Here is a 15,796-nt window from a genome sequence, read left to right as displayed (position 1 = left end):
TAACGACATTGACACGTCTGTGCAATGTCGAGTTGCTCCAGTAGAACGCCTAGGTATTATGCTGAGTCCATTGCCTTTAAGTAGGTCACCAAGAAATATATTGAGTGTGTTGGTTGTGCCTAAGAAATTGACATGCATATGCATGTAATCCCTATCACTTCACAGCATTGTTATACATGTAATGTTAAATGATGAGAGTTCACTTCAGCAATTGATATGCCGTCTCTGCGACATGGGCCCTTGCATTTCTGTAATGCACAGATTTCTGACAGTGTAGGATCTTTTTATACAGAATAAACACTAGTTTACATGTAGTAACTCTCATATCGGACATCAGCCTATAGTTGATAGTAAACGAAATCCACGTTATACTATCCTCACACAGCTGGACCACTTTAAAGACATATTACATGAACAGTCAAGGTTAAAGGTTTATACAAAAGTTAGCAAATTGGAATCATGTTTGCCATTTCAATAAATGATTTATATTAATTTACACAACTGATTTGACAATAAATGAAGCACAAATGCCCAAAAGAAACGTCTGTAAGGGCACGTGAAACTGTCAGGATTTTTCTAATTTGTACAAAGCTGAGACAAATGCTCTCCTGGCAAAACCCATTTTTTTTTTTTTAGGCTTTACATTTGTGTAGTGCTTCTATAATACCCGGGGTTCGGGGTATTTTACTGAATACAAGTACAACTGTACAATGTACTAAATTTTGCACAGCACTGGTCTATGGAAGGGAGTTGTGCAGCCATTTTTGCGTGTGGCCACATTAATTTGTTTGAATACCATATTACTACATTGATCGGATAACAGGGTAGGAGGAGGCCTATGTCACAAAAGTTGAAGACATCTCACACAATTTTCACCTAAGATAATGTGATTCAAGATATTTTCTTAACAGAAATGGAACGGGAGGTGGATTCTAGTGTTATAATCCATTGGTGCACTGAAAGAACTGATATTGGCAAGAGGTCACCCAAAATACTGATGGGAAGTGTGGATGAGACACCATGTGCTTTGGATAACAGTTGTTAAGTGGAGCGTGAGAATGAATTAAAACAGCTGCTTGCGTTGATTGTTATGATTTGGTATATATTTTATAGACGATCCCTCAAGGTCAAGAAAGAAGTCCTACATAGAAAAACAAAGTTATCAAAGTTGAGGTGGAGGATGCCTAAGGTGACTCTGTCCACTGGATGGCTCCAAAATCAACAGGAGGGTTGGACCATGAAGTTGACTTTCACGTTCCCTTTCCTTTCTCAATTGTCGCTTAGCGGCTGCCTAATGAGCTAGACCGCCATGGTCCAGGGGCAGGGGTGGATCCAGAAATTTTTGCAGGGGGGTTAGGTCTGTCAGGTCTCTGGCTTCTGTCGCTCATGTGCGTTGTCAGGTGATGGTTGTAATAGAACCTGTGTCTTCCGAGTATTAAGTGTGAGGCCTAGCACAATATAGGCGTGGCTGAAGGCATCATGGCTGCTTTTTGTCTTTCTCTGTTAAGGCCACTATGGCATTGTCATCGGCATGTTGGAACTCAAGTACGTTATGTGAGTGATCAACGTCTTAGCCCTCATTCGCCGTAGGTTGGGGTTGGGGTGGGTTGGGGGGGGGGGGGGGGGCTGGTACCATACATGTACTTCCAATAGGGGGCGCTGTTCAAACCCGACGATCATTAACATAAAAGTGTCCAAATAGGGAACAGGGTCATAGGGAACAGGGTGATAATTATGATTTGGTGGGAGATTAATAGGCTTTGAATTCTCCCTCTTCTGTTTGCTGCAGGCGAGGGAGGTTTTCACTGACGACTTGTCTGATGAGCTCTGGATCAAGGCCAATGCTACGAAGTGACAAGTGACTTATCTCAGGGAGACCTCGGAGATGATGGCTGAGAGCCCTTACTGCATCCAAACTGAATGCATTGTCATCAAGGGTAAGCCCTTTTAAACCATGCCCAGCAGGAAGAATGCTCATCAGGTCCTTCACGTCATCATCGACCAACCTGCATCCCTTGAGGAAAAAGATTATAAGGGATGACGAGATGTGGCTCATGACATCTCTCACCCGTGCATGCAAGTTGGTGTAATACAGTGAGAGATAACTCAACCTGCATCCTTGCAGTGCCTTCAATAGATTGACATCCTCCGGTGATCGTGCGGGCATAGCCAAACCAAGCCAACCTATTTGTTTCTGTATTTGGAAAAAGCTGTGTGATACACGCCCCACGTCAAACCATGACTTCAGCCCAATGAAAACTATAATGTGTAATCGAGCACTGTGCTGTTCATCCACCACACCAAGTGTTTCCTGAAGGAGACTAAGCTCCTCCTCCTCCTGCTCAGACAAGTGGTAGTTAACATTTACCAGCTTAGCTGACTCCATGCTGTCACTCAGAAAAATTCCCCTTAAAAGGGCAAGCTCCTGCTTTCTTACAGTCATGTAAAAATCTGTACCTTCCAGTGGCGGAGTGACATGCTGTAAGTAGTAGCTCAGTGATTTCAGGTCTTCGTTACTCTTGCACTTCACCCAAGTTGGTCTGACAAGTTTGGTAGCCAACTCTGCAGAACCAGACTCAAACAAGAACAACTGAGCCAGTCTCTGTGGTTTGCTCTTGTCACCTTGCATCTCTCGTATGTGATCCAGAATGAGACCAGCAGCCTGCACTGATTTACCACAACAAAATCTCAGCAGGTATTCCATCGCAAGAACATTGTGTTCTCCAATCCGCTCCAACTGATGTTGGAAAATCTTTGCATCATCTAGTAGTAGTTTCACCAGATGACATGCTGCGAAGTATTCTTGAATGGACTTGTGAAGGAAAGTGACCAACACCTTCACATCCAGACCAATCGTGAATGTTTCACGTTGAACAAAACCCACACGACAACCCTCAGTTAAGCAAGACTGACAATTCTGAAATTCAGTTTCATCAAACATGAGTCTTTCCCCTCTTGAGTCTAGTAACCCTTGCAATGCAACACGCCCCAAGCCATCAATGATGAGCATCATGATGGTCATCATGTGCTGATCACCCATATCTTCACTGCGGCGGATGAAAAGAACCTCCGCAAACTTCGCAAACAGCTCCGTAATTCTCTCAGGCAATGACTTTTGATTCTTCCAAACAAGGCACAGCATCTGGGAAATGATTGGAACTGTTGATATCTCCGACAGATTTGTACTGGCTTCCAGATATGAAATCAATGTAGCGCCCAAGTCATCAGGAAGGTTTAATCTAATGTACTGATCTCTGTCTTGCGGGGTGAAACCAAATGTCTCAACCTCGGCGTACTTCGGGTGACCCCTAAGTATGTACTGTTTCATGTGTGGTCGTGTAGTGACCAAGACAAAACTTTTTGTAAGGACTCTGTTGTGTAAGATATCCTGAACCCTGTACACGCCCTCCTCAGATTCCAAAACATGAGACGGAATTTCATCTAATCCATCTAACAGCAAAGCAATGCCTGATTCATGATTATCAATGAACCCTTTCACTATGTGTTTTGTCAGTTTGGTGTCTTGAGCAAGAATCTGGTCAAATATGGCATCCAACACACAGCTAGACTGCTGCATTTGCCTAAGCTTTATCCAAAGCACAAGATCGAATCTACTAAGAAGGGATTTTGAACCAAGTGTGATGCAGGAGTTTGCAACTTTTACTAACAGGGTTGATTTACCCGTCCCAGCCCCGCCGGAAAGAAGAATCTTGATTTCCTTAACTACTTCTGGATTGAACAAATCGTCCAAGGAATTCAGCCTAAAAGTTTCTGTGATATCTAACAATCTTTCTCCTTCTATCAAAGTCACAAACCTCTCTGATTTTGTTTTGCCTGGAATGTTCTTTCTGAGATTCAGAGGAATAAAGAATTCATTAATACCCACATTACGTGACTGCAGCGTAGGGTGTGCAGGAATGGTCGTTGCAGTTTCCTTGTAGCTATCGATAATTTGCTGCTGCAAATACGTAAAGGTATACGGCCCCTGGAGTCCGGTGATTTCTAAAAGAAATCATACAATCATAATGGGTAACTTACTAGAAACACTTGAAACTGATTCATTACAATTCGTCACCAACACCACAAAGTAACACCCATCTACATACCAGTAAAAACTAGCAATCGGAGAAAACGGCAACTAAAGTTGAACGCCTTCTAAAACAACACTTTGCGTCAAAACGCCAGAGTATTTTCAGTTGGGTTTCTCGTTGTGGACACTTGATGAATTGAATTTATTAAATCTGTTGTTTTTCACCCGTTTGTGTATTACATGTAAGTAAACAAGAAATAAGAGAAAAAAGATGAGTGTTAGTTTGTGAAACCGAAAAAGCTGCGAAACTGTAAATTTTCGTTTTCACGAAGTAACACTCTTCAATGTATACAACACGAGGAAAGCGCAACTTCAGGTCAGCGCACGCGTGCTCATACAACTTATTACAAGAAGAGTGTTACTTCTTGAAAACGTTTTTGCTCACTTATGAGCAGAGTGCGCGCCATGCATTGCAATGGTAAATGGAACTTGAGTTTTACTTCGTGAAAACGAAAATTGTCACTTTTGCACAAAAGTTGCCATGGATACTTATCGTAATTCTTAAAGTAAAGCTCTTGAAGCTTTCAAACTTCATGCAATGGTAGGCCTTGATGAATAATGTTTAAAAATAAAAAAAAACTGAAAATCGAAAAAAATATGGTTTAACATGGTAGAGTGTTACTTCGTGGTGTCGGTGACAAATTATTCTTTCGAGCTACAATTCAACAAAGCCGAACAATCTGCTGCTCTACATTTCCAAGTCCTCGCATTACCTATTATTGTTAAGTGCATTCAGGTTTTGTTTTTGTTCTTTTTGCCTTCATCAACATAAGTCTTGAAGTTGTTTTTCTTTCCCGTTAAGCAGGGGAAAATGTACACTTAGAAATTTTACCTAGTATTCAAATTTACACGTCCATTTTTTTTTATTTGATGTACCCAAGACCCCATATAAACCATGAGGTGTATGAGGTTAATGATTACCCACGAATAGCCAGTCCCTTACGCTTTTCAAACAAACATATCTGTGATGAAATCAACGTGGAAATTTGATCACGCCATAAACTTGACGTCGAATCAAACTTTCGACAATTGCATGTTTTTTGGAGGCCATTTGTATTCCGTTATTGTTAGAAGAATTGGCTTCTTATGAGGGTGTGACTTTTATTTACCCAACACCCATAGAACCTAACACTTATTTATTTCCAAATGCGCATTCATAGACATATTCATCAGATCATGGGGTAATAATAATAATAATTACCGGGAATGGGTCATTTGGGAGACATTCCCATAGACTTGTGCACAAATTGTTCAAACTTAAATGTGCCCTAACCCAATATTCCCTTTCCTTTTTCCACGAATTTCGGTATTTTTACTAATTAGACCACGAGCAACAAATATACCTGATTGAGACAGTAAAATTTTGCCTCTTAAGGGGGCTGTGGAATTAGGGAGACATGAAAATGTCTCTCTAATGACAGTGTCTGCCTATTGTCCAGAAATTACGGTAAGTGTCTCCCTAATGGTACATTTGTGCTAATAACAATACTGGAGACTTATATAGCACACGTATCTGCCAACAATTATGTACTCAAGGAGCAGGAAATTATGTTTATTGTGTAAGAAGGTAAATGAAGTTTATGAGAAACATGAGACCCATTATGTAGCACCTTTATAAGGGTTTACAAGGTGCTGCGGCACATATCGCAGCCACTGCAAGAAACACCAGGGCAAACCCCTTCTCTTAGCGATAAGTGTTACTGGGTTCTTTAACGTGCATTTTGCAACACACGGGACCTATGGCTTTACGTCCCATCCAAAGGACGAAGCAATAATGGTAAAGTGCCTTGCTCAAGGGCACACGGACCATGTTCCCCATCAGGATTTGAACCCGTGCACGACACACGAGACGAACACTGTAATCACTGGACCACAGCCACCCACAAAAAACTTGATTCTCAAGTAAAAACTAAATCAGTTGCTTAAGAAATGAGTTAATACGCGTATCTTTCCGAGTATGGTAATTTAATTGATTTTAACGCGATTGTGTTTTTTTTCCGTTCAAACTTACTTCGGACCGACATTTGGTCAATAATAAAGGAGTTGCGAGCCTTAAACAGACAGTAACTTATGTTAACAGAAGTATTTCATGTGATTGTTGGTATACCATTGTAAATTAAGCACAACAAAAGTAATTCAGTACGTTAAGCACACCTAAATATATTAACAGTCAGAAAAATAGTTGTTTTGCTTCGTCAATCGCTCATGCTCCTAATGTCATGAAAATAACAATTGATTTAGTTTATTTTAATACCTACCTATCAATCCTTCGATAATGTCCATTCTACCGATCTCAATCAGAGCTGTGCATAACACTTTACTCTGATCCGTGCCAGTGGATTGTTGGCGCCTCCATTTGTCCAGCATCTTGAAGATCTGTTTTTTTCTTGTGGGAGATCTTTGCAGCGCTTACACCCAGATGTGTAGCAAGCTTCCGCGAATCGGAGCCAAGCATCTCAGAGATCTTGTGTAGAACGGAGTCACTGATACCTGCGACAATCGAGAAAATTTCTGTGAAAAGCTCTTTATACCAGATTAAAAGTCAATGATGAAAGCATTGTGCCAGTTATTGTTGAGATACATGTGTAGGGGGCTGTTAAACCATAGCTACCGGTAGCATAATAATTTCTCAATTAAAGAAAATATACAACATTTGCTTTTGCTGTAATTTTCAGAAATGGATGGATCTTGGGATTTTGGGGTTATTTCATAGGAAATACTGTTACACTGACTTGTTTGAAGTTTTGTGTTTGTACATGTATGCTGGAAAAACCAAGAAAAAACAATCATGTTTCTGTAGTCTGGTTCCCTGACCCCAAGTAAGATGAAATGGAGCAATTTAGAGATGTTGTGGAATGTACATGTCAGATCAGGGAACCAGTCTAGCTTTTGTTTTACCCGTTCAAAGGTGTGTATAAATCAATTGCGAGTAAAATGCGGACTAATCAGCCAAAATAGCTCTTGTTTTCGTTGAGATTCTTGTGTTCTTTTTCCAACTCCCCAGATAGCATTCACTTTTCTTCTTTCAATACACTTTAGCACTTTCACAAGTCTGTTCAACTTTAAACTTGGCAGAAACGTAGACCACCACCAGACGGTGTCCGGCGAAGAAGTTTTGTCATGATGCGGAAACAGTAACGATGACACGATGCAGAAACTGTTACCAGAACTGTGTTCTTCAAATATCATTGTTTCGTAGATGATGAAAGTAATCCTTTACGTTAAACACTGAGAAAAGCTTACCTGTCTGGATCAGTTCTATGTTTTCCCCACGTGATGAGTGTTGACCGTTTTCTGGATGCACATTTTAGAGAAAGAAAAATTTAACTGCATACCAAGGCATAAGTTCTCATCTTAATTGGAGATTCTGTAATAACGTTTAATCCAGTATAAATTATCTGAATGGATTTGCTGAAAGAGTAGGTCCAACATGTCTGTAGTATAGTTTCATGATCATAATTGTTGTCATTACCGAATATGCCAGCTACATGTATGTCATTTTAAGCAATGTTGGTTTATTTTCTCCTTTACAGTGAAATTTCGGTAAGTCAAACTCTGTTAACTCAAAACAACTGTTAAGTCAAACCGTCACCGTTTTCACGAAGAGCCACATATGTGGATTTTGAAGAAAAAGCATTTTCGAGATAATCACAAAAGAAGTTTCTCATATTTTAAAACTGCAAAAAATACCACTTTGCATCAACTTTGTGCAGCAAGGAAACCATCACACTATTCTGTGTGAGCTGAATTTTTACATGAACCCAGTAATAAGACTTAATGCAGCAGTTAATTGGTGAAAATTAATTAGTAAAGACATGTGGTTCTTCATGAAAACGAAAATTCAGGTTTCCGACACATTGGCCCTTTCTGTTCGACGTGTATTTCCATAGGCGCGCGTGAGTACGCGCACGCAGCTGAAAATCTAACAAAGATATGTTGCTCTTCGTGAAAACGCAAATCTCATTTGACCTCCTTTTACGTATGTCCGTGCAATGGGTTTTGTATGCGTTCAAAGGGCCAAAATGTATGTGGCTCTTCGTGAAAACATGAAAACGCAAAATGCTTTTATCAAGATTTCGACCCCTTGCAACATTAATGTTACTTGAAAATTAATGATGTTTTGCTTACAGAAACATGTCAAAATGGTAAAGTACATTGTTTTAAAGCAAAGTATTGAAAAAAATCAAAATCGAAAAAAACCCGGTAAGTTTTTACATATGTGGCTCTTACATTGTACATTGTACTGAACAACCCTGCGTAACTCAAAACTATGCTGAAGTCATGTGTGTAAGTCAAATTTTGAACCTATTCCCTTGAGATTTGACTGAGATTTGACTGATTGAGATTTCATCGCATTTCACACATTAGATCTAGAGCCACGCCTTTACAAAGTATTTTTTGTGTGCCAAAAATAAAAGTCTTGCTCGGCTATAACAAGGAAAAGTGACTACAATTTGAAAATCGTTTTATTCCTAATATCAATTTCACATGTACTTTTCTTTACTATTTCAATCTGCTATTATAATTTTTAACAAATATCCCCTTTATATACCTTCATGTTGACTGCGGCGTTTCTCAATGTACTGATCTGCAATAACAACACACACAAAATTGTTTACTTTTGAAGGATTGTGGATGGGAAGTTGCAAGCTGCTGAGCGATACAAAGGCTGTACTGTCTCAGTATTGCCATGATAGTGAATGAAGAATCGACCGTTGAGACAACTTGACCGTTTAGACAAGTCAACCGTTGAGACAACTCGACTCGGGACAAGTCGACCGTCGAGACAGCTCGACTTTATGGAAATGTATACACGTGGAGCGGAAAAAAGTTGCATAAATCTGTGGGTATACTCACACAGAGGGCGCTCCGATCCGGTGGCCGTCGCATCGGGCCGGTGCCCCCCCGCCCGCGAGGACCGGGCCCGGCCTGGCACGCGGGCAAGTCGACCGGCGCGACAAGTGGGCGCACAGGCCCAGCAAAAACGATGCCACCGTGCATGGTACGGACAAGTTGACGGGGGCCCAGCAAAAACAAACAATGTGCACAGACAATCACGCTGCGTTATATCGGCTGCGATCAGCCGCCGTCAAACTCCCCGGTACTATCCCAAAACTAGGCCCCAAACTTACGAGGCGACTTGTCTCAACGGTTGACTTGTCTTTCCATTTATCGCACATACGGTCGAGTTGTCTCAACGGTCGACTTGTCCCGAGTCGAGTTGTCTCAACGGTCGACTTGTCTGACCTCCGCTCCAAGGCAAACACTGTCGGTGAACTTCTAAACTCTCTAATAATCCAAGTGACCGTTTTGCCAGATTACCATTTTAAATGCTATAATAAGTGAGATCGGCCTTCCAACTGCACATGTACACCTGTCAAGACTTACCGATTATTCTTTCGGGAAAAAAAAATTGTGTCGTGTGTTCGTGCAAAAACATAGCATGGCACCGGCAAAATTATAGATATCATCGTATTCTGAAGTACATGTATAACATTTTGCAATAAACTTTTGGACAGCGAAGAGTTTTTAGGTGCCTTGTGTATCAAAACTTTTGTGCGAACAAAAGTTACATCTCTTTTCGATTGAACGAAAAAAAAGGTACGGAATGCTAATTTGGTTACCACATCCCCCATAGCCTTGTGTGCATTTATCTGCCGCGGTTATTCCGGGAAAAAACTGTTAAATCTTGCTGTGCACTGGACTATTTTGGAATTACCGAACTGGCCTATTTTCATGGTTGTTAAGGAACATGACATCTGATTTACTATGAAATCACAAATATACGTAAATGTACAGCAGACGGGAGAACTAAATCGCATGAAATCATGAGCTCACGTCCTGTGATTCATGTGTCAATACTATTTTTTGTAACACTTGTGTAGAACGCCAAGATCCTGTGGTTACGGTGTTTGACTAACAAACACTCGATGATGCGTGGGTTCAAATCCTGCCAGGAATATGGTGTTTGTGTCCTTGGGTAAGACACTTTACTACAATTGCCTTTCTCCACCCAGGAGTATAAATGGGTACTCTTGAGGGTCCAAGACCAATGTAGCGCTGATAGCAATATCGGCTGCCGCATTGTCTCATGGCCTGATTAACATGGTAATAATTGTGAAATTGCTTTGAGATTGTTGATACGATGGAAAGCGCTATACAAGCACTACGATTAACATTATATTGATATTCTAGATTCAAGGCAAAAGGGTTTTGGAGATTTCAATTGCCTTTCTTACCCTCCATCATTAGAGACTTGCCATGGATTAACTTTGGAGGAGAGTAAAAAGCAAGTGAACAAAATAAAAAGCAATTTAAGGGCCCCCCCCCCCCCCCCCCAAATAACCAGTCCCTGGTCAGACCGAAGTTCCAGAATTGATGCGGTGACGCATTTATTATTATTATTTTTTTGGTGGCTTTTTTTTTCAAGCTCGAATTATACAGAAAAGGTGGGTACTATTTTGCTTTTTTGTGTTCTCATTATACATTGGTGTCCTCCATAACTTGCCTTGGTGCCCTTTATCATTTGCCTTGGTGCAAATACCCCATTCCTTGGTGCTCCTTGGTAAAAAAATATGAGGAGGTGCAGCAATAGAGGGCGCTGTTGTAGCTTCCGTGTTAATTTGAAGAAGAAAAAAAAAAAGGTGACGCGCATGATTAAAAACGATGCGCACGCTGACCAGAGACCGAGTATTTGGGGGGGGGGGGGCCCTAACGCCCAATTCTGTGATCATAGGAAAACCACTTACATATTCCAAAACAAAGTGCCAACAGAGCCACCAGAAAGGCGCCAATGCCTCCAACTATTCCAGCAATCTTGTACGCAGCATCCAAGTCATGTCCACCACTTCCAGTTGCAGACGGCGTATTTGTAGTCGTGTTCATGCTGCCAAACTCTGCCATTTCTGTTCTTGTCAACAACCTTTAAAACTACAAAAAAAAAGTAACAAGTGGGAATTGTAAGTGAGCAACATGTGAGAAGCAGTGGCGTCGCCAAGGGGGGGCCGGGGGGGCACGTGCCCCCCCTGGAAAACCTAGTGCCCCCCCGAGTGGGCCCCCCCCCCCCATCAAATGCTGGTGCCCCCCTATCCTCTGCAAAATTCTGCGCGTTGTTAAAATCATTACCTCAAAAATAGCAATTTCTGGAGATATCTTCAGATCGAATTTAGCATAAAATGTGGCACCATTTTGCATCTAGCCCATCCTCCGTATGCGAAAATTTTCCAAAGGGGAGGGGGGGCACCCCGTCCCCTTAGACCCCTCCCCCAGGACGGCGATCCGTATCCACCTAAGTGCCCCCCCCCCCCCCCCATCAAATGCTGGTGCCCCCCCTGTGCCCCCCCAGACTGAAAAGTCTGGTGACGCCACTGGTGAGAAGTAGGCCAACATTCTGAGGAACTGCTCTTTCTTATCCAAAGACGGATACAAGGAAGTGAATGGTGTCTTTAACCACCCTGAAATGGGTAATTCTTTGCATAATGGAAAATTCATTTGTTTTACTTCTCTGAATAATTGTTATCACGCACGTAGTGTAGGGCCTGTTTCTTAGTAATATATAAGGGAACAAAATCCACGTTAAAATTATAAGACCGACCAAACAAGTTGGAAACATTCTCAATAAACTGGTATGTCATTTTCATACATAGATAGAGGGCAAGGTTTTGATTTTTGGGGGGAAAAATGGGGGTTAAATGACGATGACAGCGTGGCGACAACATGAAACCTGAAAATAAAGATGGCATGAGAATGCACGGCGCGCTGAACAGCAGGGCACAAACAGCGCAGGAAAATCGTGATTTCTACCCTAAGAATCTGTTCAAAATTGCAAAACGGGTGTCATTAGAATTGAGAAAAGTCTGCTGTTGATTGTAAAGGTGATTTCTGAGCAATAACAAACAGTTTTTACTCTTATTTGATTAAAACATAACACAATAACAGGAGCCCTACACAACATGATCGCCAGGAAACATATTCTGGGCGAGTCACAAAGTTTAGAGAGTTTCGTTCCCTAATGGACTGATCCAGTAAGCACCGCCCCATGACATTCTGACCAATCACAGCCGTGATTTATGTCCGACATGCGTGCACAAAAGTCTGACATGCGTGCACGTGCGTATGATGCGCGCGGCAGGAAAATGCAGTTTGGCATTGGAGAGGAGCACGTGTTAATTTGCCACGTGCGCAGTGGGAGGGGCTTACTGGATCGGTCCATTATAGCAACGGGGTCCGCAACTACACCAATGCCACTAGAGGGTAGCCTATTTGAAACGAATACAGGTCAACTCGTACGCGAGCCAATTCGTATGCGACCAACTCATACGCAGGACAAATCGTACGTAGGACAACTCGTACGTGGACCAACTTGTACGCGAGACAACTCGTACGCGGGCTAACTCGTACGCGGACCAACTCGTACGCGAGCCAACTCGTACACGTGAGTACAGACTAGCAGCCGTAGCACAAGGGATTTTACTGAAACCCTAGGTTCGGGCATGTTGGAAATTAGGGTCGGTCAGTTGTCCGGCACATTCTTTTTTCCTTAAGTTAAGGGGATTATTTTGTGTTACTGAGTGGTCCCAATTAGTTCAGTTTTAAATCAGCTTGTTTTGCTCATAACAAAAAGTTATGATTTGTTTTCCTGGACCTCTCGCACACTTTCCGGTATGTCCGATCCTAGCCCCATAAATGTGGCCTATTTACTGGACTGCCTCCGTAAACATAGGCCACACATCCACATGTGCAAAAATCGTGTCGACGGAGCCAAATTTTGATTTTCACATTTAGGCTTAGTTTGTAGGGTTTTTTTTGCTTTAGAAGCATACTCACCCTCTTTACAGGCTAATCAGAAAGTGCTACCTTTTTCAGATGTCTAATTTTTGTGAAATTTCATGTTGAAATTTTGATACGCAAACGTGTAAAAATGAATCTGGAAATTTCACGAAAAATATACATCTGAAAAAGGCAGCACTTTCTGATTAGCCTATAAAGAGGGTGAGTATGCTTCTAAAGCAAAAAAAACCTACAAACTAAGCCTAAATGTGAAAATCAAAATTTGGCTCCGTCGACACGATTTTTGTACATGTGGATGTGTGGCCTATGTTTACGGAGGCAGTCCAGTAAATAGGCCACATTTATGGGGCTAGTCCGATCCTTGCTCACACCGTACGCCATACGAATAGGTAATGCCACGTAGTGAGAATTTGAATCGTATAATGTCCGCTGCACTTGTAGATTTCCAACAATACACTGCTATAGTGGCCCGCGCTATCAAATCGTTGTATGTCTTGACAAATTCTCCACACTACTAGCTGCGTAGTTGGGGGTGCATGCCACGGCATTGCACTACACATCGGTCGCAAAATGGATCATGTTTTTTTTTCAATTTATCATTGAAACTTTTGAACTTGAACATCGTTGCATTTATGGAATTTAAAATTGTTGAAAATACATATGGCTACAAAGTACAATCACAGTCATTCAGTCATACAATCGGACAGTGATAAATCGTTAACTTTGGAGTGTGTTTTGGGGTAAACAAACTTCAAGTTGGCGATCGTAAACATCGTTCAATTTTTTTTAATTTGCTAATTATTTTCGGACCGCGTACGAGTTGGTTGGCCATGTTGGCGTATGAGTTGTCTTGCGTAAGAGTTGTCTTGCGTACGAGTTGGCTGGCGTACGAGTTGTCTTGCGTACGAGTTGGCTGGCGTACGAGTTGTCTCGCGTACGAGTTGACCAAACTGCGTACGAGTTGACTCACGTACGAGTTGGTTCGCGTACGAGTTGTCTTGTTTAATTCGAAACGATCCGGAGACTGGAACCGGAAGTGAAGTCGGAAAAGTAGGGGCCTACACTAGCCCAGGTTGGACGAAGTCTTCATTGCAATACGCTTGGACGAAGTCTTCATTGCAATACGACTAACGTCCAGGACGAGAATTCTCTACATGAAACCACCCAACATTTTTACCAGAGTTTTGTAATGTTTTACCTCGTTATAGAAGCTTATTTCACGCCTGCATACTCTATGTGTCCTTATCTGTTGGGCGATGGGTTCAGGAATTCCATATGCGATGCTGACTGACGTTAATCAGGAAAATAAACTCCAAAGCAACGTTAAACTTGTGCGTGTTTGTAGTCTCTTTTCATCAGTTTATTCCAGAGTCGTACGTCATGTACAATGTACGTGCGTACGAAAGCTAGCGCCCTCATTTGTTTAGTTTTGGTTGGAACTGTGACGTCACTCCAGTCAACCGATGTCGCGAAAACGCTCAACCAATGACCAAAGCCGAAACGTGTTTCTGGTAACTGGCGCGAAAACACGCTCGGTCATTGGATTAGCGACCGCACCTTCAAGTAAGTGCGCGTGCCTATGAGGGTGGTTACTAAGCAAATCGCGCGTGCGCACTGCATATTCATGCCGCATAGTCTGTCCCCCAGACCAGACGTGATATGAGCGTCGAGAATAATTGTCCGGTCTAGGGAACCAGACTACACGCTGCACAGACGTACATGATGTACGACTAGAATAGACTCGGCGGTGAGCTAGAAACTGATGAAAAGAGACTAAAAACACGTACAAGTTTAACGTTGCTTGCGAGTTTATTTTCCTGATTGACGTCAGTCAGCATCGCATATGGAATTCCTGAACCCAGCGACCCAACAGATAAGGACACATAGAATACTACGACGTAAAAATTAGCTTCTCCAACAAGGTAAAAATATTGAAATTATTGGTCAGAAATGTTTTCGTTCGGTTGCGAGCACATGTGTACCCAGGACTCCCTCCGTAACGTAGGGAGGAAAGGGAGTCCACCAGGGCTAGGGCCTACACATTTTAACCACTGAAGTGGCGTCTGGATACTTTATCTTACCAATCCTAGAATACCTTCTGCCTCTGGAAGTTTCACAGACGTAACGGACCCTTTCTTGCAAAACTATTACTATTAGGAGTCATCCTCAACTTTTGTTGTGACGATTGCGGCTTTTCTCTCTAAAAGTTGCATGATTTACGACCATCAATATAATTTACGACATAACAGGCGCCCTCTCTAGTCTAGCTAGGCATAGAAATCATCCATTCTGAGGGCGCCCTTCTTAACTAACGGTGGGGGAGGAATTTGAACGAGTACTTCTGTAACTAGTACTATGTTATTCGGAAAACATGCGTGACAATGAATGCAAATCACGGTCAGCATTCATGACAGAAATTACAACTCGTTATTCGGACATTATCCAAAGAAATAACTGTTTGCGGCCAAATCGTTGAAGTGAAAAAAACCCCAGTGTTTTACTTTCGAATCTGCAGTCACTAGTCCAAACAGAACATTCATTTTGCAAAGAAACGACATGATCCTCGTGGACACGCTCACTCCAAAAATGATGCATTGAATTGAATTTTGGCCTGATGACTGGTCGTGAAAGATATAGACGAACAAGACAGAATATTGAGACAGTTTTTTTTCTTCTCTCCATCAATTAGCGTTTAGTGAGTCAACACGAATCAGACCTTCGAATCCGCAGTCACTGTCCAAACTGACATTTGGGGAAAGTTGTGAAGTACTCAATTTCTATGTTTCCATATTTATTTGCCAACACTTCAATGCGTACTGAAGAAATGAAACATCAATGAAATAACAACATCCAATACAGGTACAACACAACCACATAATTATGAGCGAGTCATCCCAAAATGAGCTTATGGCCAAA

At 41.9% G+C, this 15,796-nt stretch overlaps 1 protein-coding gene across 2 annotated transcripts; it reads right to left on the bottom strand.

Moving 5' to 3' along the window:
• Positions 1–1,686: 1,686 nt before the first annotated feature.
• On the bottom strand, positions 1,687–15,095 carry LOC119733353. 2 transcript variants are annotated; one of them, XM_038206937.1, is made up of 6 exons: positions 14,962–15,095; positions 10,840–11,020; positions 8,643–8,678; positions 7,334–7,384; positions 6,349–6,580; positions 1,687–4,002 (listed from the first exon to the last, which is right to left on the bottom strand). In XM_038206937.1, exons 5-6 carry the CDS (start codon positions 6,455–6,457, stop codon positions 1,751–1,753), a joined length of 2,361 nt encoding a protein of 786 aa, XP_038062865.1. In that variant the 5' UTR covers positions 6,458–6,580; positions 7,334–7,384; positions 8,643–8,678; positions 10,840–11,020; positions 14,962–15,095; the 3' UTR covers positions 1,687–1,750. The 2 variants fall into 2 exon arrangements, with proteins under 2 accessions (XP_038062865.1, XP_038062866.1); XM_038206938.1 differs by having other exon boundaries at positions 14,976–15,095.
• Positions 15,096–15,796: the final 701 nt, after the last annotated feature.

Source organism: Patiria miniata, unplaced genomic scaffold (assembly GCF_015706575.1).
Source record: "Patiria miniata isolate m_02_andy unplaced genomic scaffold, ASM1570657v1 HiC_scaffold_25, whole genome shotgun sequence".
Lineage (NCBI taxonomy): Eukaryota > Metazoa > Echinodermata > Asteroidea > Valvatida > Asterinidae > Patiria > Patiria miniata.
This window is presented reverse-complemented; position numbering and strand designations above follow the sequence as displayed.

What these genes read in the sequence shown, in the direction of transcription:
- LOC119733353 (XM_038206937.1), bottom strand. Translation starts at nt 6,457, where the DNA reads ATGCTGGACAAATGGAGGCGCCAACAATCCACTGGCACGGATCAGAGT. An exon ending in CATTATCGAAGGATTGATAG is followed by an intron (nt 4,003 to 6,348) that starts GTAGGTATTAAA and finishes GATTTCTTTTAG; the next exon opens with AAATCACCGGACTCCAGGGG.